The sequence below is a fragment of the Sardina pilchardus genome, chromosome 16, assembly GCF_963854185.1.
Source record: "Sardina pilchardus chromosome 16, fSarPil1.1, whole genome shotgun sequence".
Classification (NCBI taxonomy): domain Eukaryota; kingdom Metazoa; phylum Chordata; class Actinopteri; order Clupeiformes; family Clupeidae; genus Sardina; species Sardina pilchardus.
This window is the reverse complement of record NC_085009.1, coordinates 28,512,213-28,538,685: the sequence shown is the minus strand read 5'-3', so window position 1 is coordinate 28,538,685 and position 26,473 is coordinate 28,512,213. Positions and strand designations below refer to the sequence as shown.

The 26,473-nt window shown below is 44.6% G+C and overlaps 1 protein-coding gene across 1 annotated transcript; it reads right to left on the bottom strand.

The window, feature by feature from the left end:
• Nucleotides 1-665: 665 nt before the first annotated feature.
• Nucleotides 666-22,437, bottom strand: LOC134059641 (NACHT, LRR and PYD domains-containing protein 12-like). The gene is made up of 10 exons (XM_062516083.1): nt 22,354-22,437; nt 14,437-14,656; nt 12,481-14,278; nt 12,146-12,319; nt 11,555-11,728; nt 11,231-11,404; nt 10,779-10,952; nt 5,266-5,383; nt 4,281-4,377; nt 666-682 (listed from the first exon to the last, which is right to left on the bottom strand). Exons 1-10 carry the CDS (start codon nt 22,435-22,437, stop codon nt 666-668), a joined length of 3,030 nt encoding a protein of 1,009 aa, XP_062372067.1.
• Nucleotides 22,438-26,473: the final 4,036 nt, after the last annotated feature.

Below are 26,473 nucleotides of genomic sequence, written 5' to 3'. Positions count from 1 at the left end.
ACATTAGATAAGATTGCTGAACTGCTTTAATATACTGGATTATTCAGGAGATTTGATTCCTAATGTAATTTGACTTGTAAAGTGGAATCAAATAAATATAAAATGTTTGCATGGAATTCAATTACATGTCACCTAGTGGCCAACGTTTCAATAGTCAAGAGCCCAGGTCCCAGCAGCACAAACCCAACAGATATCCGGCGCAGCCAAGGAAGTCTTCACAACAGCGTAGGGCTCCAGGACCACAGGACAGCAAGGCTGGACGAGAGCACCAAGAATGACCAGCAGCACCACAGGCAGCAGAGGACACTCGCACACTGAGAGACAATAGAATACAGTTATGGCCCGTCCAGCAGCAGGGGTGAGCGTTGAGGAGAGTTCAGGGCAGAGGTGGAAAAGTCCAGCTTCAGAAAGTAAAAATCCAACCATGTATTGGTTCTACCTGTGCACTTAACACAGGTGATCTCACTAATTAGCTGCTCTGCCTAGCTGAAGAGTTGTGCTAGAATCAGAATCAGCTGGTTTAAATGAATGGTTGGCACAGATGTGTGGAAGGACTTTTACTTTCTGAATCTGGACTTTTCCACCTCTGGTTCAGGGGTAGCCACAGTCTTCAGTCAAATATAGTTACGGCCCGTCCAGCAGCAGTGGTGAGCGTTGAGGGAGGTTCAGGGGCAGCCACAGTCTGCAGGACAGCACGGGACACTGGGACCACAGCACAGCAAGAGAGCACCTCAAATGACCGGCACCACAGATAGCAGAGGACTCTCACAGTGATGCAGTGCAATAGTCACGGCCATTTAGGCAGCAATAGTGAGCATTGAGGAGGGTTCAAGGGTAGCCACAGTCTTCAGGACAGTGCCAGTGCCAGAGAGTGGCACCACAGGATGGCATGGCTGGAGTAGCCACAGTCTTCAGGACAGTGCCAGCGCCAGAGAGTGGCACCACAGGATGGCATGGCTGGAGTAGCCACAGTCTTCAGGACAGTGCCAGCACCAGAGAGTGGCACCACAGGATGGCATGGCTGGAGTAGCCACAGTCTTCAGGACAGTGCCAGTGCCAGAGAGTGGCACAGGATGGCATGGCTAGTCTGGTTTTCACCATACTAAGCTCAATCTTTTAAGGCTGCGCTTTGTTTCTACTGCACTTTGCACCGCTTAAGTTTCTTTTTCGGTGCGTTACCGGCCAATAGCGTGCCAGGACTAGAGTATGGCCATTTCTGATTGGAGCCAAAGGTTCTGGCAGTAAACAGCAAAAAAAGATCTGCTGGTTTCCAGCCTGAGCTGCCGGGCGAAATTCAAATTCCCCGGAAGTTCAGGCAGGGTTCACCCAGCCTATGGCATGGCTGGAGTAGCCACAGTCTTCAGTACAGTGCCAGTGTGTGTGTGTGTGTGTGTGTGTGTGTGTGTGTGTGTGTGTGTGTGTGTGTGTGTGTGTGTGTGTGTGTGTGTGTGTGTGTGTGTGTGTGTGTGTGTGTGTGTGTGGGGCCTTTAGTCCATGCAGGGCTTCTGGATGCAGAGGGGAACACAAGAGTGAACACTTAGGCTTAGTAAGTGTGTGTGTGTGTGTGTGTGTGTGTGTGTGTATGTAGGTGTGTGTGTGTGTGTGTGTGTGTAGGTGTGTGTGTGTGTGTGTGTGTGTGTGTGTGTGTGTGTGTGTGTGTGTGTGTGTGTGTGTGCGTGTGTGTGTGTGTGTGTGTGTGTGTGTGTGTGTGTGTGTGTGTGTGTGTGTGCAAAAGTCCACTCGCAGAAGCTCAAGAGCAGCTCCAGCAGGTGCACTGAGAGAGGAAGAGTCAGGACACACACACACACACACACACACACACACACACACACACCTGAGCAGCTCCAGCAGGTGCACTAAGAGAGGAAGAGTCAGGACACACACACACACACACACACATACGAGCTGCTCCAGCAGGTGCAAAAGGTGGTCATGATTGCAAGCAAACTGTATGATCAAGCAAACTATATGATCAAGGTATATTTACAGTCTGAGGGTGTTCATGTCTTTATGTTATCTACGACTAATATTATGTCACATACCAGACACATCCCAGTACGAAAACATTTACTAATACTGAACCCTTAATGTAATCCTCCAGATTATGTCTAATGTGGACCCAGTAAAGTTACTGTTTTAGAGGCAGGGAGTCATATTGAAGACATATTGTGCCGGGCTTCTGTAAAATGGACTGCAGCTGAACGTTTTATATCCTGATTACGAACAGCAGATCTATGCCCCGTTATTCTAGTCTTAAGTGCTCTCGTGGTTTTACCCACATACGTAGGCTAGAGTCTAGCCACTAGACCGCAGGGACATTTCAGCAGATATATTACATGTTTGTTTCGTACAACCCCAAAAGATTTTGCGAGGTTCATCAAGTAACAGATCACGTGCTCCGCAGCCTACCTTTGCCCGTTTGGACTGGCTTCCTGTTTTATGACGAGTCTTTTTTCCCCTGTATCAGCCATTCTTCATAGCGTCCAGATCAATCTCATCATGACAAACTAGAAATAAAAAACAAACAATCAGAATCTACGTCTACTACATGACACTTCTCAGTGCTGCAGCTGATTTTACACAATCTTTTTGACACAAGAATAACAAACTACTCAACAAAAGGCTTTAGCATACTGTTTTGCAAAGGACCAAACAAGTACATGTACAGTAGAACTGTTGAAGAGCTTCATTTGACTTTTGAAGAGTGTTTTGTCACGCACAAATCAATCTACCAATGGGAGTTTACAGTGTGGACTCCCTTTTAGTCTGATGTACAGTAGTAGAAGTTTATCTCTGATCTCCTATCTCAGCTCGCTTTCTTTCATGTAATCCATCAAGAACACCTGTTTTAGTCCTATAAATAATGGTGTTTTTCGTCCTATAAATAATGATAATACTTTGTTTACAACAGCCTTGTTGCTCTCATGCTTGCCTGGGATGCGTGTGTGTTTGTAACCTGTCTCCGGTGTGGTGTAGAGCCTTGTTCTCTGCCGTACTTTGTACCCTGCTGTATGGTGGGCTGGCCTGTGCGTGACTTTTCTTTTCTTTTCTTTGTGGATTAATACTTCATTTTTACTACACTACTTCGGCTTTGTTGATGAATGACCTGTTTTAATTTCCTTCATCAAATGTGAAAAATGCACAGGCTATGTAGGCCACACATAACAACATTGTCAAGATTCTGCTATGTTTACAAAGCTCTCTCTAACTCAAAACACAAGTTCAGTCCCATGAAAACATTAGTTGTTTTTTCAACACATTCAATTGTGTAAAAATGTCTCATTACCTGCTGCTTACCAGCTGCTGAAATGTCTGACCCAGCTTCATGTATTGGTCTCAAATGTGGCCCAACTGAATGTGTAATTGAACAGCCCCGGCCTACAGGAATGTCTCCACTGCTCTCTGTCCCAAAATGGAGCCGGAATAGTATAGTGTGATTGACTGTTTAAGTAACAACATGTCGCCGGTGGACTTTGTCTCCCTGTTCTTCCCTCTTGTTTTTGGGCGTGTCAGACTACACAAGTTCACTCACACTGATTACTGGCCCCACAGTATAGGCCTAAATGACCCAGGGAAGAAGCTGTAGTGATTGATAAGGCGCCCCCTGGGCCTGAGACCAAGAATAGCTTGCACATACTGTACACACGAGTCCAGATGGCAAGATCAGACCAGTTCATATGGTCCACTGTCAGACTACCATCATATTTGAATATTAAGATAACATTGAGTGTATTCATGTATTAATGAGGTATTAATGATAGATTAAAAATGTATTTTTATCAAAAGCGTCAAAGCTGTGGGGTGAGCAAAACAGCAAGAGAACGCCAGATCTGCCCCCAGTGGACAAGCCTGTGGGAGGACTCCACTTTTACACATTATTACACAATTCAATTATTCTGCTCTCATCATTTTGGTACAGCGCTCACATTCAGTCAATCATTTTGTTTACTTCACAGAAAGAATAATGTTTTTTGATTGCTTGTTTTAAATGGAAGGATGCACTTCACCATATACCATTGGTTTCATGAATGAAATTACAAACAGATTCCGTCCTGATCTCGTTCATACAGTACTGTACCTGTAGTTTAGGCTATACGTTTAAGATTTAACGTTCATCATTTAGACTCAGGAGAAACACACACACCTGACCGACTGCGCCCGCCGCCAAGGAAAGAGAGCAGAGCCGCGTCGAGCAGAGCGTCCACTCCAGGGCAGGCAGGGCCACACACACACACACACACACACACACACACACACACACACACACACACGTATCTGACCAGCCGTCACCACACTCCCAGAGGTGTCCGAGTGGCTGTGAAGCTGATCCATCTCAAACAGAGAACACATGGTGATTGTAGCTCCTGCTTCCATTCCCTTCCACATAGAGCAGCGCACAAGAGGCTTTCAGCTGCTGATGTGAATGTGAATGTGAATGTGAATGTGAATGTGTGAAGGACAGCAGCATGCTATGGAGAAGGAGAGGACCAGGGCACTGAGGGCCTGTTGCTTTCTTTTCAGCTTTGTGCTGAAATTACACATCTACAGGCCATGAGGTTCAGCTGCGCTCACACAACTTGTTGAACAGTCAGGCTGGTGACATGTATGGAGTGAGCACACACACACACACACACAGTCAGGTTGGTGACATGTATGGAATGAGCATGCCTATCAATTGAGAGAGGACTTTTATTTTGTGTTAAAGAATGATGGAGGTGTGTGTCAAGTGCTGTTCCTCCATCAGTTTATTTAGTCAATATTAAACAGGTAGTCTTCTGGGCTATTGGCATGAGTCTCCGTTCGTATGAACTCTGACAACACACACAGGCCAATGACTTGCTGCTTTAAACGCTCTCAAAGCAATTTCATGCTTTCCGAGGAGGCTTTTGTATGGACAAATGATTCTGTTGTCGTCTGATGGTATGTGGTCAAGTGAATGTCACTTCTACTGGCTGTAAGGCAAACTATATGCACTTTGCTAAAAAGTCCAAGAACAGCTTTCGTACCAAAGGCCTTTATCAATTCTTGCCCCTCATCTTTGAGGTACTGTAGTTTGTATAGGAACAAAACTCCTTCCTGCAGCTCTGAGTCTTTTGAGTTATTTCTAAATGCCAGTAGATGGATATCAGCATGCTAAAGAACAGCCTGTGTGTGTGTGTGTGTGTGTGTGTGTGTGTGTGTGTGTGTGTGTGTGTGTGTGTGTGTATGTTTGTGTGTGTGTGTGTATGTTTGTGTGTGCAGTGGGTCCAGGATGGAGGGCATCACCCAGCTCTGGTCCCGTTGGTGGGCACCCTGCGTCCGCAGTGCCCAGATCACCGTGGGCAACCCCACACACAGCCCCGGGATCACCAGCGCCACCGTATTACTGATGCTGATGTGCTTGCTGCCATGGAGACAGTTTTCACTTTAGAACAGGGAGCCCATCTCCCAGTTGGACAGAGCTGTGTGCCACAGCATCCTGGGAAGTGACATATTGTGCTGAAGTTTGGCAATATCAATACTAATTCTACAACTATTCTGCCGTTATAACTTATATATTCAGACAGTATGTTACCCTCACATTGTCAGGAGGCTATAAACACTCTGTTTTGATACTTATCATATTGCAATAAGTTTAGATCAAGACCTACTAGTTTGTTATGAAGGTTATGAAAGAATAAAGAGTCTACTAATGAAGAATACTGAATTGGTGAATACAGGCCTAATAAATGATTAATAATGCTTAACACATACCTTAAAGTGTTACCATGTTTTTATATTCAAAACATCCTCTATACAATATTACTGACAATTGTTGTATTTACATAGGTCACTTTAAAACATATTAGTTCAAATATGAATGTGCTGCAACACTTATTTATGCACAGTGTAAAAACATGATTCAGGTGGAACACAACAGGATGGATTCATAAGGGTCCACATATTTGTAGATGTTCACAGTTTGGATGTCTCTTCAGCTCACAGAACAGCTGCCGTGCTGAGGGTCCAAGCTGATTCCCATACAGCTCGAGCACTCTGAGGGCTGATGGGTTTGATCTCAGTGCTGATGCTAAAGCTCTGAAACCTTCATCTGTTATTCTGCTGTATGACAGGCTGTAGGAGAAAGAAGAAAACACTTCATCAGATCAGCTGAAGGACACACACAGACCAAAGAGGGAAGCAGTTATTACCTGTGTGTGTGTGTGTGTGTGTGTGTGTGTGTGTGTGTGTGTTGGATATACAGTTAATAACATTAAAATAAATGGAGTGACTGAATTAATGAGTCAATGTGTGTGTGCGTGTGTGTGTGCGTGTGTGTGTGCGTGTTTGATTGAGCAACTGAGTAAAGGAGTCGAATTGTGTGTGTTTGATTCTGTGTTTTGAGAATTCTGAAAATTGGTCAGTGATCTGTGTAATAGTGAGCGAGTCAGTGAGCGTCAGTGGTGTGTGTGTGTGTGTGTGTGTGTGTGTGTGTGTGTGTGTAATATAGTGTAAGTGATTGTGTAAGGGAGCGAGAGAAAAAGAGATAAAACACACTGTCAAATTCACTGATAGCAACTCAGTATTTGGTCTTGTGATACTCACAATAGTTTCTCCAGTTTACAGTTGTGATCCTCCAGAAGAGAAGAAAGATGCTTCACTCCTGAGTCTCCTGCTTTATTCCCACTCAGCTGCAGCTCTCTCATGTGTGAGGGGTTTGATCTCAGTGCTGATGCAAGAGCTCTGAAGCCCTCCTTTCCAATACTGCAGTTATCCAGGCTGTAGAGAGAAGTAGGAGAAATACTTCATCTTCATTTTCATGTGTGTCTGTGTCAGGAGTGACTGACTGATTCAGCAGTGTTTGTGTGTGTGTGTGTGTGTGTGTGTGTGTGTGTGTGTGTGTGTGATTAAATGAAGGAGTGACTGAGTGAGTGAATGAATCAATGGTGTGTGTGTGTGTGTGTGTGTGTGCTGTGATTGTATGTTAGTGAGAGACTAAATGAAGGAGTGACGGAGTGAGTGTGCGTGTGTGTGTGTGTGTGTGTGTGTGTGTGTGTATAACGTAAAAAATCTAATTTGACATCTGAAATAAGAAAGCAACAAACAAACATCAAACGAAGCAGATTCTTGCTCTCCAGCATAACGGGCTAGTCTTATCTAAGTGAATATCGTAACAAAACATTAAACATTTATTGCGTTCTTACTGGAGTGAACGCAGGGCATGGGCTGTTGCTCAAACAAATTAATGAGTGCGATGATCTGCATCTCCGTTCACCAAAAGTATGGTTTTGCCAATCCACTCACACAAAACATAATGTCTGAAAGGTTCTCTCCAGTGTTAATAACGTGTTATATTTATCGATGTGTGGTAGTGTCAAGCAGCTAATTTATAGTTTAGGCTATTGCAGTTAGGCCTAGGCAATGTTCACGTCACTTGAGTCAGACAGAAGACGTTGCTTTCTCTGTTGGTATGTCTGTCCCTCCGAAAACTGGTGTATTTAAGTCAAGTCGCAGATTCGGTAAGTGAGTGAAAGACTGCAAACTCGTAATCCAGGGGTGTTGCTTGTAAGTAACTTCTTTAATGGATGTCAAATTTGACATCCATTAAAGAAGTCACAATGTAAGTAATTTCTTTAATGGATGTCAAATTGTTGTGTTATAGATGGTCCTTACATCATGAGACACGTCCTGTGAATGTGATCACCTGTGCTTTCTGGTCATGTGATCACAATGAGATTTAGAGCATGTGGTCTACGGACAGCCATTAGGCGCGTTCAAGTTGACCTCTTGCAGCAGCGAGATCTGCCGGCGGCAGCAGGGGCGGGGATACAAACGCTGCTATGAAGTTGTACACTCTCTACTTCCCGTGGTCTAGATGTGACCATGTGACGAAACATGAGGCACGGACCCGCACGGACCCTTGTGGATATGAGGAGGCATCTAAACACCTGCACATACGTCAGGGATGTAAAAGCCAATTGGGGCTGACGTCATGAAGGCAGGGTCTAGGCTCCGCTGCGCTCCGCAGTACCTCTAGAGCGGCTGCTCCGCTGCTGAGCAGCCGCCTGGCCACGCCTTGCTCCCGCGATAAGTTGAGGCCATGTGATACCGACTGCTGAGTCGAAAACACACCCATCTAGACCATCGTGGACAGATTTTTAACCACGTGCATCTTGTGCTGCGCAGTTTTTGTGCTGCGCAGCCATCTTGAGCGCGCCTATTTTTAAACTTGCCCTGAGGAAGGCCATTTGTGACCGAAACATGTTGGCATATTTTTAATGGATAGCCAAATCTAATAAAGCCTTTTTTATAAACAAATCCTTTTTGAGTGCCTCAGACTCACTACCTGAGTGAGAGACTGACTGCCTGACTCAGTGGTGTGTGTGTGTGTGTGTAATAAAAAAAAAAAAAAAATTGACATCTGAAATAATTTGTGAGTGCATGAGATTTTGTGTTTGAGTGAGAAAAAGAGGAAAAAAACACACTGTCAAATTCACTGATATCAACTCAGTATTTGGTCTTGTGATACTCACTGTAGTTTCTCCAGTTTACAGTTGGGATCCTCCAGAAGAGAAGAAAGATGCTTCACTCCTGAGTCTCCTTCTTTATTATGACTCAGCTGCAGCTCTCTCATGTGTGAGGGGTTTGATCTCAGTGCTGATGCAAGAGCTCTGAAGTCTTCCTCTCCAATACTGCAGTAACGCAGGCTGTAGAGAGAAGTAGGAGAAATACTTAAGCTTGATTTCCTTTTGAACAATCAACATTACTGTCAAATTTACAATACTTCCTCTCTCTTTCTTTCTCTGTGTGTGTGTGTGTGTGTAAGTGATTGAATAAATGAGAGAATGACTAAGTGACTGGGTCAGTGGTGTGTGTGTGAGTGTGACTGCGTGAGTGTGTGTGTGTCTGTGTGTGAGTGTGTGAGTGTGTGTGTGTGTGTGTGTGTGTGTGTGTGTGTGTGTTATCTTATAGTGTGAGTGATTGTTAAAGTGACTGAGAGAGTATCAGTGGTGTGTTTGTGTTTGACTGACAAAAAGAGATAAAAAAAAACATTCACCGATAGCAACTCAGTATTTGGTCTGGTGATACTCACTATAGTTTCGCCAGTTTACAGTTGGGATCAAATAACAGTTGTTATTTGATTTATCTTACTTTGTTCAACTGGCATCTAACTTGTAATAACTGATGATTAGTTTTATAATAAATATTAATAATTGATTTGCCTACCTGATCATACATTGATTATACATAGTGACATTGGTTTACAGGTTAATACATTTTTAATTCACCCATTCATACACTGTATTGCCAAAAGTATTTGTTCACCTGTCTTGACTCAAATGACGTTGGTTCACCCTTTGCAGCTACAGTATAGCTTCAACTCTTCTGGGAAGGCTTTCCAAAAGATTTAGGAGTGTGTTTATGAAACTAATATCTATTCAAGACACGTCCGAACCCTTCATGGCCAATGCAATTATCATCCTGAGGTGCGTTTTATGCCATCCTTACACAACAACATCCATTAACCTTGACACACAGCTGTTATCAAAGTTCTTTCCCTGTTTTCTGAAATATCGGTCTTGAATAATTAACATAAAAAGAGGCCACAGTGTGCAGCAACTCTGTTGTTCTTCTGATGATCTCCTGGCCAGCACCTCTGCTTGGGAGTGCATTCCTCCTCCTTGTTGTTTCATGTCAAGTAAATGATTGTGTAACAACATCACAGCAACACCACTATCAAAACACTCCAGTTCTTTTATGCAAGTGAATACAACAGCATCCACTGACCGTAATGTCTGCAGTGTGCAGTGGGGATCCTGCAGTAAAGCACACAGCTGAGTCACTCTCAAGACTCTTGGTATGAGTCCACTCAGATCCAGCTGAGTCATGAGTAAGGGGTTTGAACCCACAGCTGAAGCCACAGCAGCACAGGCTTCCTCAGCAGCACTACTCTTCAGGAACCTGGACAAATAAGGAGGACAACAAACCTTTAATCTCAACTGACATAATCATCACTGATGTGGGCATAGAAAGACTCAAAGACTTTTGGCAAGTCAGACAATCGAGTAATAATGAAATGATGACCTGCTACATATGCTGTTTTCAGGGGCTAGGGTGTATTGCTACCCATTTATGTGTGTGTAATTAATTAATCTGGTTGGCCTGGTGCTGCAGCTTTAAATCTCACAGGTTCAGTTTTCTCAGCAGGATCTTAGCTTATCTGGTCTCTTCAAATATCATGTTCATGTCTGGATAGTAGAGACTGAATCTGTACAGAAGGTGTTTCCATCATAACGGCCCGCAGTCTGAAGTTTCACCATCTTCATAAAATATCTCCATGTGAAGCCTTTGATAATCATTCACACACAACTGGACTGTAAACTGTTCTTCCAGACATACACTTACTGGATGTTTCTCAGTGTACACTGCAACATATGACATATAACATATGACCAGGTGAAGCCTTTGAACATCTTTGATAACACAACTCGACTGTCCACTGTTCTACCAGAAATATACTTACTGGACATTTCTCAGTGTACACTGTGGATCCTTCTTCAGGTCTAACAGCAGTTTGACTCCAGATTTTCCTGGATCATTTCCCCTGAGATCAAGCTCTCTGAGGTGATTGGAATTTACTCTCAGGGCTGAAGCCAGACTAGCATAGCCCTTCTCTGTGATACTGCAGTCAGAGAGCCTGAAAGGAAATTATTATTTAGTCAATGCACCAAAAAACACAATATGTTTTTCCCCATCAACAACATCACTGTATTGAGAAATACTGAAATGTCTTATTGATGAATACTGAAATGTCTTACCTGAGTGTCTCCAGTGTACAGGTTGGGTTACCCAGTCCACTACACAGTTCTTGGACACCAATATCCCCAAAACTGTTGGCACTGAGGTCTAGATTTTTCAGTTTTGAAGATGCTTTGGTGAGGACAGATGCCAGACCTGCACAGCTCCTCTCAGTGATACTGCAGTCAGAGAGCCTGAAAGGAAATTATAATTTAGTCAATGCACCAGAAAACACACAATATGTAGTTCTCCAAGTATAACACTAAGTTGTTGTGATAAGACCCACCTCCCCCCCTGGACAACATCACTGCTGTGTGAAGACCCCCCCCCCCCCAACACACACACACACACACACTGAACAACATCACTGTTATGTGAAGACCCCCCTCCCCACACACACACACACACACCCACACTGGACAACATCACTGCTGTATCATGTATCTTATTGATGAATACTGAAATGTCTTACCCGAGTGTCTCCAGTGTACATGTTGGGTTACCCAGTCCACTACACAATTCTTGGACACCAATATCCCCAAAACTGTTGGCACTGAGGTCTAGATTTTTCAGTTTTGAAGATGCATTGGTGAGGACAGATGCCAGACCTGCACAGCTCCTCTCAGTGAGCCCACAACTGTTGAGCCTTAAGGGGAAAACAAGTGTAAGTAAGTGAGAGAGTGACTGACTGACTCAGTAGTGTGTGTGTGTGTGTGTGTTTGAGTGAGAAAAAGAGATAAAAACACACTGTCAAATTCACTGATAGCAACTCAGTATTTGGTCTTGTGATACTCACTGTAGTTTCTCCAGTTTACAGTTGGGATCCTCCAGAAGAGAAGAAAGATGCTTCACTCCTGAGTCTCCTGCTTTATTCCCACCCAGCCACAGCTCTCTCATGTGTGAGGGGTTTGATCTCAGTGCTGATGCAAGAGCTCTGAAGCCTTCCTCTCCAATACTGCACTTATCCAGGCTGTAGAGAGAAGTAGGAGAAATACTTCATCTTCATTTCCTTTAGGAAAATCAACATTACTGTCAAATTTAAAAAATTGTGTGTGTGTGTGTGTGTGTGTGTGTGTGTGTGTGTGTGTGTTTGTGTGTGAGTGTGTGTGTGTGTGTGTGTTTGTGTGCTTATTAGGGAGAAAACTTCATCAGCCACACTGCATGCCCACTTACTTATGCTCTGGTGTTCTTCCCACTGCACAACATCACTACCCCCACCCCCCCCTTCCTCCACACCCGCCTCCACACACACACACACACACACACACACACACACACACACACACACACACACACACACACACACACACACACACACACACACACACACCATACTGCACAAATGAAGCCACATAACTGATCATTATGGGATATTAAAATGTCTTACCTGAGTGTCTCCAGTGCACAGTTTGGGTTACCCAGTCCAATACACAATTCTTGGACACCATTATCTCCAATGCTGTTGTCACTGAGGTCCAGATTTTTCAGCTTTGAAGACGCTTTGGTGAGGACAGATGCCAGACCTGCACAGCTCCTCTCAGTGAGCCCACAACTGTTGAGCCTTAAGGGGAAAACATTCCACCAGTTACTAAACTCTCTGGAGAGGACTTTGACAAAGTACATTAGTATAGTCGTGCTTGGTGCTTCACAATCATATCTAACATCAATTTAAATGTGAATACTTCCTCATTTTCATCCAAAACATATTGTCATTCTACTCACAGAACTGTTTGTGATTCCTCCACTACTGGCTGCAGCCTTAGAAGACATTCATCAGACAAAATGTACTTCTTCAAGTCAAACACATCAAGCTTTTCTTCTGATGTCAGAAGCACAAACACAAGGGCTGACCACTGTGTGGATGAGAGTTTGGCTTCAGAAAGTGTCCCAGCACTCAAGAAGCTCTGGACTTCTTCCACTAAGGAGTGATCGTTGACTTCATTCAGGCAGTGGAAGAGGTTGATAACTCTATCTGATGATGGTATCTCCCTGATCTTTGTCTTAATGTAGCTGCCTATTTCCTCTTTGCTTTCATGTTGTACTTTCTTTATTAGGCCTCTCAAGAGTCTCTGGTTGGATTCCAGAGAGAGGCCAAGAAGGAAACGGAGGAACAGATCAAAGCGCCCATCTTCATATTTCATGGATTTGTCCACAGCACTCTTCTGTAAGGTGGTCATGGGTTTGTCCGTTGTTTGCCATTTCAGACGTTGAAACATTGTTCTGGGGGGTTGCTGTGGGGACATGAGATCTTTCCCCTCAGTTATTAACATCAGGATCACATACAAAGCTGCAAGGTACTCCTGGATGCTCAGATGCACAAAGCAGTACAACTTTTCCTGATGAAGGCCTGACTCCTCCTGAAATATCTGGGTGCAGATGCCACAGTGTACTGCTGCCTCTCTGACATCAATACCACTCTCTCTCAGGTCATCTTCATAAAAAATCAGGTTTCCCTTCTTCAGCTGCTCATAGGCCAACTTCCCAAGAGCAAGGAGACTAGCCTGGTTCCACTGTGGATCTGTGTCATGAACTCCTTCAAATTTCACATTCCTCTGCTTGGTTTGGAAAACAAGGAAATATGTGTACATCTCTGTCAAAGTCTTTGGAACTTGCTTATCTCCTTCAGTTTTAAGAAGAAATTCAATAACATTAGCAGCAATCCAGCAAAACACCGGTATGTGGCACATAATGTGGAGGCTTCTTGATGATTCTATGTGAGTGATAACTTTGCTGGCAAGAGTCTGATCACTGATCCTCTTCCTGAAGTACTCCTCCTTCTGAGGATCACTGAACCCTTGCACTTCTGTGACCCGGTCGACACAGTCAGGAGGGATCTGATTGGCTGCTGCTGGTCGAGAGGTGATCCAAAGGAGAGCAGAGCGAAGCAGATTACCCTTGATGAGATTTGTCAGCAGAACATCCAATGAAGTGACATTCGTCATTTCAGTCAAAATTTCATTTTTCTGAAAGTCTAGCTGGAGTCGGCACTCATCCAGACCATCAAAGATGAACAACACTTTGTACTTCCCCTGGCTGCGAAAGGTTAACTGCTTAATTTCTGAGAAAAAGTGGTGAAGAAGATCCATCAAAGAGAGCTGTTTGTCTTTCATGCGGTTTAGCTCCCTAAAAGGCAGTGGAAATATAAAGTGGACATCCTGGTTTTCTTTCCCCTCTGCCCAGTCCAGGGTGTACTTTTGAACAGAGACAGTTTTGCCAATTCCAGCTACTCCCTTTGTGATGACACTTCTGATTGGTTTGTCTTGGCCAGGTAAGGACTTGAAGATGTCTCTGCATTTAATTGGTGTCTCTTGTCCAGCTGGTCTCTTGGAGATGGACTCAATCTGCCTGACTTCATGCTCCTCATTTACTTTCCCACTTCCTCCCTCTGTGATGTAGACCTCTGTGTAGATCTTTTCTAGCAGAGCAGAGCTCCCTTGCATAGGTATTCCTTCAAGCACACTCTGGTACCTGTTCTTGAGATTTCTCTTCAGCTCAGTTTGACAAACCACATCATGTTCATCTAATTCACAAACATAAAACAATGTAATCATGTTTATCACGCCACCAAAAACAGCAAAGAACATTTCATCATTCACTGCAGCAATTTTCTGTTTATGCCATGTACTCTAGCTTCTTGATGACAACCATTGCAATTGCAAATAAAGGAACATTTCTTACTTTCTTGCAGTTTGTCAGCAATATGTTGTTGCTTCATGTTCCTCAGGAAGTGCAGTGCCATCTTAAGAGCCCCTTCTCTGGCATCACTCTCATCCTGCTCTTTACCCTCAAAGTGTTCTTGGTAATCTGGACTCACAATCTTCTTGTATCTCTTCAGCTCATTCTTCACAAAGGTGATGATCTTCTCCTCAAGCACCTGGTGTACAAATATCTGGGTTAACTTTGCATTACAATACCCAGGTTTTGAATAAGACCATATTATTATTGTTCTGTATTGTAACATCATATCAGTGCAGCATGATATACTGTAGCTGTATCCAAACCTGGAATATGTGCTGGAGGTCCCCCTGGGTGAAGTGGTCACTGACGGCATCTGGTTTGCATTCTTCCTTTTCACCACTGAGTATTTAAGGCAAAAAAACACAAATAGACTTCCATTAGTTGTGCATCCACATCTTTGTGGGTAAAGAAGATCCCCACAGTTCTTATGTCATTGGAGTCTATGACAGGGCCAACTCAATCGTAAAACATTCTGAAATGCGGGTCAAAAAGGCTTTGTTGTATCAAAACCAAACTTGGTATGGGCTCAGTGCGAAGAGAGCACATACATTTTGCATAATTCTACCTCTAGGTGCCATTCGTAATTGTCCATGTAAAGAAATAGTCTTGTGTAGTTGAGAGGACACTGTCTGTGTCAGCTAATTATAACACCACATGCGGCACTAGTTATCCTGTTACATCATGTTAAATTCAAACTCTACTATTATCTTATTACTATTAAAGTGCACGAACAATGTGCATGAGTGAATAAAAACATCAGGACTACTATTCATCCAGGCAGCTCCATGATGAACAGGTGAGTTTGTCTTAATGCACAGCTGGGTCGGCTTTGCCATGGCAACACACCACACAGATCATTAACAGGTGAGTTTGCCCTAATGCACAGCTGGGTCGGCTTTGCCATGGCAACACACCACGCAGATCATGAACAGGTGAGTTTGCCCTAATACACAGCTGACCTCGACCTCGACCTCGCTATGAAAATTTAACACATCATGTCGTGATTGCATCTAAATCAGCTGGACTAGGAGCAAAAGCATTCAAGGAGCTCCAGCAGAATGTTACCTACTGGTGATTCAGAATGTTACCTACTGGTGATGCAGAATGTTTGGTGATGCAAAATGTTACCTACTGGTGATGCAGAATGTTACCTACTGGTGATGCAGAATGTTACCTACTGGTGATGCAGAGGTCAAGGTTCTGTAACACCCACCCGACTCCTCAGGAGAGTCAATCCACACCCACTCAACCATCAAAAACATTTGATAATTAACGTTCTGACCCGACGTGAACCAAGTCAACAGCCCTGTATATCCAATGATTGTAGTCCATATTGAGGTAGAGAGAATGTTTTCTCATTAACTTGAGACAAAAAGAATTTGCACTGTAGGCTATGCTTCAACAAAGTGAATTGTTGCACTGACATCTGCCCGATGCCTAAACTTAAGATTTTGATTAATTGAACCAGAAATCTGTCTACTGAAAGGAAATTGGAATTAGCATTATAAGATGCATAGCATCTGCATCCTACATATTTAAGACTAAAGCTGCATTCACATACGTCGCTACTCGCCCATCTCTGAGCGAGAACTGTCAATGTAAAGTGAATGTGTTCTAGCTGAATGTGGCCAGGACAGGCGATGCGAGGACTAGCGATGCGATGTGGGCGGGTACAAAGTTAAAATAATTTTAACTTCCAGCGATGCGAGTGAAGCGACTGAAGCGAGTACCAAATCAGAATGTAGAATAGAGATGATTGACAGTTAACGGAAGCGAGGAGCGATGTGCGAGTAGCGACGTATGTGAATGCCCCTTAACCTGTTTGATTTAGGTTAGCTGTTTGGCTGCACTATTGTAAACAGATAATGGAATCCACCATACAGAGCACCAGAAGTCCACTAGTTTAGATTCTGCTGTCAGTAGCACCTTATATTTCAGAAATGCTGATACTAAGGGCTGATTTGAGGGTGTTTGTGTGACAGGCTTGTTAGGCTGTGGAACCGACCCACGGCATAAATGTCGAGTCAGGTTTGATGTACCTGTCTCAACGCTTGACAGTCAAAGCAGATAATACAGTCTGTGACCGTGTCATCAGATAGGACAACCTGCCCAAATCTCTCCCAAATCTTACTTTTTTGGCCTACTTGCTGCACAACTTTTGCAGTCAACCATATTGTCAGTGAAAGTAGAGTAGTGAAGAAAGTGGAAAAGTAGAAAGTGGACCAGTAGAAAGGGGGAAATAAAGTATGCATCTGATTCCTGGTCTGTTTTAAGGACTTGCCTTGATCCATCTGTCACATCATCATGTTGAAAGTCTATGCCACGACCCTTTGACCGGTCACTCTTCATGGACACACAAGTGGGCACAGGTGATGGAGTCCTTTCATGATGGAATGAGCTGTGGTGTAAAAAAAATGATAATTATTTCCTATAGACATGTTGTGATATCCTTAATCTTTTGCCATACAGTTTCCTTTATCCTCTAAATTGACTCATCACACAAATGTGCAATGTGATCATGCCCATGGTTGATATATCTGATGCACAAAAACAAATGCATGAGCTATGTACAGCTTCCCTGCATGACATGGGAATTAGAAGTATCTACATTTTCTCTCTTAAAGTGGCTTTAACGCCTTCAAACTATTAGAAAGATGTTTGGCAAAGAACAGAGATGTAACTTTGTCAATAAACATACTGTAGCTTAGATCATGTGCTAAGTAGCCTACCATTGCCCCTTTAGACTGCCGTCCTGTTTTGTGTGGAGTTGTTTTTCCATATTTCAGCCACTCCTCATCATACCATTCAATTAAATCTCGTCATGACAAGCTACAAAACAAAACATAGAAATATATATATATAACATAACGTTTCTCAACTTTGCTCTCTGTTGACTTGTTTTTCCATGTTTCAGCCACTCATCAGAGCACCCAAAATGATCATTGAAAACAAAAATCAGAATATCAGAAAACATTTGCCACAATGCTTCTGCTGTTCTCACATTATTTTTCTAACATACAGCTCTTTGAACACTTTAGAGTTTAGAGATATATGTATTTTTGTATGCATGTATTGGTAATATATCCCACTTCAAATGCATTGTTGTGATTTTCGTATTACAATGACATGACATGGCAATACAAGGCATAATTGATAACTGATCATTTCTATATATTTGCTAAATAATGTTGCTGTTTGTGTAGCTGTTGATACAAAACAAAGATCACTATGGCATATTCTACAATAAAACCAACATGACAGGCCTACAATCTTCAGAAAGTAGTCCTGCCAAACATTTGTTCCAACCATTTAGTAGCTGATCCTAATTAGCAGAACTGTTCAGTCAAAAGGGACACAGAGTGATACTTTTACTTTCTGAAGTCGGGGGTTTAATTTAGCTTTAATGGTGCAGTCACATCAAAAGTTACCTTGAAGTAAAATAGTGTGCTATAAATAGATAAAAAGTAAACAGTAAAGTGTTTATATAAAAAGGGAATGATGTACTGTACATGTATGATACTATGTCATGCTGTGTGGGTGTTGGGTTTCGCATGTAACATGTATCATGAGAAAATACCGTAGAATAGCAGGCATGAGGGTAGACATGTTATTAAACAGAGTTGTCTTGAATAACAAGCATAGAAAGGCCTCAGACCTGGGAGTGTTCAAATGGACTGCAACTGAACTTTTTAATCCTGATTACAAACAGCATATCCACACCGTTATTCTAGTCTTAAATGCTCTCATGGTTTTACCCACATACGTAGAGTCTAGCCGCAGGGAAATGTCAGCAGATATATTACATGTTTCGTACAACCCCAACAGAAAGGTTGGGAGGTTCATCAAGTAACAGATCATGTGCTCCGCAGCCTACAGTACCTTTGCCCGTTTGGACCGGCTTCCTGTTTTATGACGACTCTTTTTTCCCCTGTATCAGCCATTCTTCATAGCGTCCAGATCAATCTCATCATGACAAACTACAATAAAAAACAAACAATCAGAATCTAAGTCTACTACATGACATTTCTCAGTGCTGCAGCTGATTTTACACAATCGTTTTGACACAAGAATAACAAACTACTTGGTTATGGTTATGGTTATGGTTATTTAGCAGACGCCTTTGTCCAAAACAAAAGGCTTTAGAATACTGTTTTGCAAAGGACCAAACAAGTACATAGAACTGTTGAAGAGCTTCAGTTGACTTTTAAAGAGTGTTTTGTCACGCACAAATCAATCTGCCAATGGGAGCTTACAGTTTAGACTCCCTTTTAGTCTGATGTACAGTAATAACAGCTTATCTCTGATCTCCTATCTCAGCTCGCTTTCTTTCATGTAATCCATCAAGAACACCTGTTTTAGTCCTATAAATAATGGTGTTTTAGTCCTATAAATAATGGTATTTTAGTCCTATAAATAATGGTAATACTTTGTTTACAACAGCCTTGTTGCTCTCATGCTTGCCTGGGATGCTTGCGTGTTTGTAACCTGTCTCCGGTGTGGTGAAAAAAGCCTTGTTCTCTGCCGTACTTTGTACCCTGCTGTACGGTGGGCTGGCCTGTGCGTGACTTTTCTTCTCTTTTCTTTGTGGATTAATACCTCATTTTTACTACACTACTTCGGCTTTGTTGATGAATGAAATTTTAATTTCCTACATCAAATGTGAAAAATGCACAGGCTATGTAGGCCACACATAACAACATTGTCAAGATTCTGCTATGTTTACAAAGCTCTCTCTAACTCCACTTCTGAAACACAAGTTCAGTCCCATGAAAACATTACTTGTTTTTTCAACACATTCAACACATTGTGTAAAAAATGTATCATTACCTGCTGCTTACCAGCTGCTGAAAATGTCTGACCCAGCTTCATGTATTGATCTCAAATGTGGCCCAACTGAATGTGTAATTGATCAGCCCCGGCCTACAGGAATGTCTCAACTGCTCTCTGTCCCAAAATGGAGCCGGAGAAGTGTGATTGACTGGTGAAGTAACAACATGTCGCCAGTGGACTTTGTCTCCCTGTTCTTCCCTCTTGTTTTTGGGCGTGTCAGACTACACAAGTTCACTCACACTGATTACTGGCCCCACAGTATAGGCCTAAATGACCCAGGGAAGAAGCTGTAGTGATTGATAAGGCGCCCCCTGGGCCTGAGATCAAGAATAGCTTGCACATACTGTACACACGAGTCCAGATGGCAAGATCAGACCAGTTCATATGGTCCACTGTCAGACTACCATCATATTTGAATATTAAGATAACATTGAGTGTATTAATGTATTAATGAGGTATTAATGATAGATTAAAAATGTATTTTTATCAAAAGTGTCAAAGCTGTGGGGTGATCAAAACAGCAAGAGAACGCCAGATCTGCCCCCAGTGGACAAGCCTGTGGGAGGACTCCACTTTTACACATTATTACACAATTCAATTCTGCTCTCATCATTTTGGTACAGCGCTCACATTCAGTCACTCATTTTGTCTTCACAGAAAGAATAATGTTTTTTGATTGTTTGTTTTAAATGGAAGGATGCATTTAAATGGAAGGAATGATACCCAGATTCACCATATACCATTGGTTTCATGAATGAAATTACAAACAGATGATCACCTTCATACAGTACCTGTAGTTTAGGCTATACGTTTAAGATTTAACGTTCATCATTTAGACTCAGGACAAACACACACACCTGGCCCCGGCAGTGGCGCAACTGGCTGGGGCACCTGCACCGTACGCTGGCGACCCAGGTTCGATTCCCGCCCCGTGGTCCTTTCCAGACCCCACCCCGACTCTCTCCCACTCACTTCCTGTCATTCTCTCTACTGTCCTGTCCAAATAAAGGCATAAAAAGCCCAAAAAATAATCTTAAAAAAAAAAAAAAACACACACACCTGACCGCCGCCAAGGAAAGAAAGCAGAGCCGCGTCGAGCAGAGCGTCCACCCCAGGGCAGGCAGGACCACACACACACACACACACACTTATCTGACCAGCCGTCACCACACTCCCAAAGGTGTCCGAGTCGCTGTGAAGCTTATCCATCTCAAACAGAGAACACATGGGGTGCCTCTCATCATGCCTCCTCGATCCTCGATGCTCGATCCTCGAGGGGCGTTCCCACTGATCTATAACTAACACTGGATAGACTATCCTATTGTTTCCCCCCATCATTCTTTATGTAGATCAGTGAGGATCGAGGCATCGAGGAGCGAGGGAGGACGTATAAACGCTGCATGAAACGCACCCATGGTGATTGTAGCTCCTGCTTCCTTTCCCTTCCACACACACTGAGCTGCCATAGAGCAGCGCACAAGAGGCTTTCAGCTGCTGATGTGAATGTGAATGTGAATGTGTGAAGGACAGCAGCATGCTATGGAGAAGGAGAGGACCAGGGCACTGAGGGCCTGTTGCTTTCTTTTCAGCTTTGTGCTGAAATGACACATTTACAGGCCATGAGGTTCAGCTGCGCTCACACAACTTGCTGAACAGTCAGGCTGGTGACATGTGTGGAGTGAGCACACACACACACACACACACACACACACACATGCACGCGCGCGCACACACACACACACACACACACACACACGCACACACACACACACACACGCACACATGCACACACACACACACACACACACACACACACACACACACACACTCACACACACACAAGCGCAAGCATACTCACTTGTGTTCTGTGTACAACATAAATAAGGACAGTCAGAATGAAGCCAGTAAGTACTGTACTGTGTGTGTTCTCATCCACGCAGTCCCCACACAGAGATATGGCCTCAATTGTACAAAGAGGACTTTTATTTTGCATTAAAGAATGATGGAGGTAAGAGCCAATAGTGTGTGTTCATAAGGGCACGTGATGCATGTGTATACAACCGTGTGTACACAACAATAAATTCTCTTTGCTGAACTTCCCACAAAGTGTGTGTCAAGTGCTGTTCCTCCATCAGTTTATTTAGTCAATATTAAACAGTTAGTCTTCTGGGCTATTGGCATGAGTTTCCGTTCATATGAACTCTGACAACACAGGCCAATGACTTGCTGCTTTAAATGCTCTGCAGCAATTTGATGCTTTCTGAGGAGGCTTTTTATGGACAAATGATTCTGGTGGTATGTGTCAGTATCCCTGTATCTTCATGGACGCCTGCTGGACATTTTATGTATTTGCAGCCATGTGCTTCTGTTTTTGTTCTGGGGTGGTGACTCCGCCCCCACCTGTCATGCTTCACTCCCTGCTGTTACTGTCGGCCATTTTGTAATCACCTGCTCATTGTTTCTAATCATTAGGCCTGCCTGTTCGGTGTTAAGTCTTAATGATTAGGCCTACTTATTCTGTGTCCTGTCTACCCCAGTTTGTCAGATTGTGATTTCTAGTTTGTGTGCAACCCTGCCCGTTTGGAGTTACTCTGCCCGCCTGGATTTACTCTGCCCGTTCGGATTAACTCTGCCTGCTTGGATCTACTCGGTTCGTTTGGACTTTTCGTTGGACTGTGCTCTGGTTGGTCTTCTTTTGTTCGCTCCATTTTTGTGGCCTAGGGCCTGCATTTTTGTTCAGTTTTTCTGAAGTTCTCTGTTGGACTACTTTTGACTCTCTGTTGAAATAAAATAACTTGTTGAACTTATTTCTGCATCTGGGTCCAAATTCCTCTCAAAACCTGACATTACAATCTGACCAGATAATGGACCCAGCGGAAATAAAAAAGGTTTTTGAGCGGCATGGAGCAACACTGGGGAAACACCAGGCACAACTTGAGTTTGTTTCCCGGACATTGGAGGCTGCTACAGCAAGTGTGACCGACCTCTCCGCTAAGGTGCAACAGCTCCAGTTAGCCTCCTCAGTACCACCTCCTCCAGCTGCTCCAGCCCGAGAACCTCGCCTGCCTCCGCCTGAGACTTACTCCGGAGATCCAGGGTCCTGTCAGTCATTCCTAGCTCAGTGTGAGCTGATTTTTGGACTACAGCCATTGACTTTTCCCTCCGATCGTTCCAAGGTTGCCTACGTCATCACCCAGTTGTCTGGAAGAGCTTGTGAGTGGGGAACAGCCATCTGGAGCAATCAGGTGGCAATCCAGGATGACTTCACGCAATTCACTGGAGAGATGAGGAAGGTTTTCGATCGTTCTAAACAGGGAAGGGAGGCTGCTCGTGAAGTCCTTAACCTCCGTCAAGGGCGCAGGTCAGTGTCTGACTTTGCAATTGAATTCCGGACTCTGGCGTCCTCTACTGGTTGGAACCTTGAAGCCCTGTATGACACATTTTTCAATGGACTTTCTGAAGGGATTAAGAATGAACTCATTCCCCGCGATTTACCTTCTACTTTTGATGGCTTGGTGGATGTGGCTATCCGTGTGGACACTCGGCTAGATCAGCTTCACCGGCTAAAGATAACCAGTGGTTCTCAGCTTCGTCGAGGATCCAGTTTTCCTCCTCAAGCCCTTGAAGTGGGATCAAGGGCGTCCACTCCAGCTCCACCAGAGCCAATGCAGATAGACCGGACTAGTCTTTCACCAGCTGAGAGACAGCGAAGGTTGGAGTCTCGTGCCTGTCTGTACTGTGGTCAGCGTGGCCATTTTGTTTCAACCTGTCCTCTAAAAGACAACGCTCACCAGTGAAGCGGGGAGTACTGGTGAGCGCAATTCCCTCAAAGATCTCCCCATCCCTTCGCACTGTTCTGCAAGCTACTGTGATGTGGAGGAGCCAGCGTCACACCACCTCTGTCCTCATTGACTCTGGGGCGTTCGTTACGACCTTGCATTGATTACCGGGGCCTCAATGATGTCACAGTTAAGAACAGATATCCTCTTCCCTTGATGTCTTCTGCCTTCAAACTGTTACAGGGTGCCACAGTGTTCTCTAAATTGGATCTTCGCAATGCCTATCATTTAGTGCGAATCAGGGAAGGAGATGAGTGGAAGACTGCATTTAACACACCCACAGGGCACTACGAGTACCTCGTAATGCCTTTTGGATTGACCAACGCCCCGGCTGTTTTCCAGACACTGGTCAATGATGTCCTGCGGGATATGGTAAACAAATTTGTCTTTGTTTATTTGGATGATATTTTAATTTTCTCTAAGTCTCTTCGTGACCATGTCCATCATGTCCGGTTGGTTCTTCAGCGGTTGCTAGAAAACCAGCTTTATGTAAAGGCAGAGAAATGTGAGTTCCATCAACGCTCCACATCCTTTCTGGGCTTTGTCATCTCTGAAGGTGGTGTTGAGATGGACTCCTCTAAGGTCAAGGCAGTCGTTGATTGGCCTACCCCTCAGTTCCGCAAGGATCTGCAGAAGTTTCTGGGCTTTGCTAATTTTGATCGGAAATTCATACGTAACTATAGTTCTCTTGCCTCCCCTCTAACCGCTCTGACGTCCTCCTCTGTCAGGTTTTCCTGGTCTGAAGTGGCGGAGAAGGCGTTCCAGCACCTGAAGAGGCGTTTCACCTCTTCTCCCATTCTGGTCATGCCAGATCCATCATGTCAGTTCATTGTGGAAGTGGATGCCTCTGAGGTAGGGGCTGGAGCTGTCCTGTCCCAGAGATCCAAGGAGGACAATAAGTTGCACCCATGCGCCTTTTTCTCCCACAAATTAACGCCTGCTGAGAGGAACTACGATGTGGGGGACCGGGAACTTCTGGCGGTCAAACTGGCCCTGGAGGAATGGCGTCATTGGCTAGAGGGCTCTGAGGTTCCTTTTCTTGTATGGACTGACCATAGGAACCTGGAGTATTTGAAATCTGCCAAACGACTCAATGCACGCCAGGCCAGGTGGTCTCTTTTTTTCAGTCAGTTCAATTTCACTCTGTCTTTCCGTCCTGGTTCCAAGAATGTTAAACCTGACTCTCTCTCTCGACAGTTTTGTGCTCCTGATGCCGCTCCTGCTCCTAACACCATTTTGCCTCCTCATTGTCTAGTGGGTGCAGTCTCGTGGGATATCGTATCTGTGGTTCGCAATGCCCAGCAACAGGAGGCTTGCCCGGATAATTGCCCCCCTAACCGCCTGTTTGTCCCCAGTTCTGTCCGTCCTCAGGTTTTGGAGTGGGGTCACTGCTCCCGACTGACTTGCCATGCCGGAGTTAGGAGGACTATGGCGTTTCTCAGTCAACAATTTTGGTGGCCCCGAATGGTTGCAGACATCCAGGCTTTCATCGCTGCCTGTCAGATTTGCGCCCAAAACAAGAGCTCGAACCAACCACCTTTTGGACTCCTCCAGCCGCTCCCAGTGCCCAGCCGACCATGGTCCCATATAGCCTTGGATTTTGTGACTGGCCTGCCGCCTTCTGATGGTAACTCTGCTGTCCTGACTGTTGTTGATCGATTCTCCAAGTGTGTGCATTTTGTTCTTCTGACTAAACTCCCTTCTGCCAAGGAGACGGCTTCTCTCATGGTTAACCATGTCTTTAGGATCCATGCCTTTTGACATGGTGTCTGACCGTGGTCCTCCATTTGTATCCTCATTTTGGAAGGAGTTCTGTAGGCTTATTGGAGCCACCGCCAGCCTCTCGTCTGGATTCCATCCTCAGACCAACGGCCAGACAGAGCGGGCCAACCAGGACCTTGAAAGGGTTCTTAGGTGCCTGGCGTCCCAGAATCCCACGTCCTGGAGTCGGCAGCTGGCATTGGCTGAGTATGCCCACAATTCCCTCCCTGTTGCATCTACAGGTCTCTCCCCTTTTCAATGTTGCCTTGGCTACCAACCGCCTTTCTTTTCTTCGCAGGAACTTGAGGCCTCTGTTCCATCGGTCCAGGCATTTGTCCGGCGGTGCAAGGCGACGTGGAGACGTGCGCGAGCCTCTCTGTTGCGTTCGGGTGCCCAGGTCAAGCGGTTGGCAGACCGCCGACGGGTCGAGGCTCCCCACTACAGGACGGGTCAGAGGGTTTGGCTCTCTACCAAGGACCTGCCTCTCCGAGTGGAATCGCGCAAGCTGGCTCCCCGCTTCATTGGTCCCTATGTCATCGAACGGGTCTTCGGCCGATCTGCAGTCCGGTTGCGTCTGCCCCTCTCACTTCGCCGTGTCCATCCCACCTTCCATGTGTCCCGGGTCAAACCTGTCTGTCACAGTCCTCTGTCTCCCCCGGCTGTGCCCCGCCCTCCCCCCCGACTCATTGATGGGGGTCCGGTCTACACTCTCGAGAAGCTGATGGATGTTCGTCGACGTGGGCGTGGTCTCCAGTTTTTGGTTGACTGGAGGGGTTATGCCTGTTCGGTGTTAAGTCTTAATGATTAGGCCTACTTATTCTGTGTCCTGTCTACCCCAGTTTGTCAGATTGTGATTTCTAGTTTGTGTGCAACCCTGCCCGTTTGGAGTTACTCTGCCCGCCTGGATTTACTCTGCCCGTTCGGATTAACTCTGCCCGTTCGGATTAACTCTGCCTGCTTGGATCTACTCGGTTCATTTGGACTTTTCGTTGGACTGTGCTCTGGTTGGTCTTCTTTTGCTCGCTCCATTTTTGTGGCCTAGGGCCTGCATTTTTGTTCAGTTTTTCTGAAGTTCTCTGTTGGACTACTTTTGACTCTCTGTTGAAATAAAATAACTTGTTGAACTTATTTCTGCATCTGGGTCCAAATTCCTCTCAAAACCTGACAGGTATGTGGTCATGTGAATGTAACTTCTACTGGCTGTCAGGTGAACTATATGCATTTTGCTCAAAAGTTCAAGAACAGCTTTCGTCCCAAAGGCCTTTATCAATTCTTGCCCCTCATTTTTAAGGTAGTTTGTATAGGACCAAAACTCCTTTCTGCAGCTCTGAGTCTTTTGAGTTATTTCTAAATGCCAGTAGATGGACATCAGCACGCTAAAGAACAGCCCTCATGTGTGAGTGTGTGTGTGTGTGTGTGTGTGTGTGTATTTGTGTGTGTGTGTATGTACGTGTGCATGTGTATGTGTGTGTGAGCAGCGGGTCCAGGATGGTAGGCATCACCCAGCTCTGGTCCCGTTGGTGGGCACCCTGCGCCCGCAGTGCCCA

Bases quoted from the DNA above. Each gene is read 5' to 3' on its own strand.
- LOC134059641 (XM_062516083.1), bottom strand. From the start codon at position 22,437: ATGACTGACAGGACCCTGGATCTCCGGAGTAAGTCTCAGGCGGAGGCA. The intron at 14,657-22,353 runs GTACTGAGGAGG...TGTAATGCAAAG, and splicing joins TGGAGCAGCTGGAGGAGGTG to TTAACCCAGATATTTGTACA. The intron at 4,378-5,265 runs GTGATGCCCTCC...TCTATGTGGAAG, and splicing joins ACCAACGGGACCAGAGCTGG to GGAATGGAAGCAGGAGCTAC.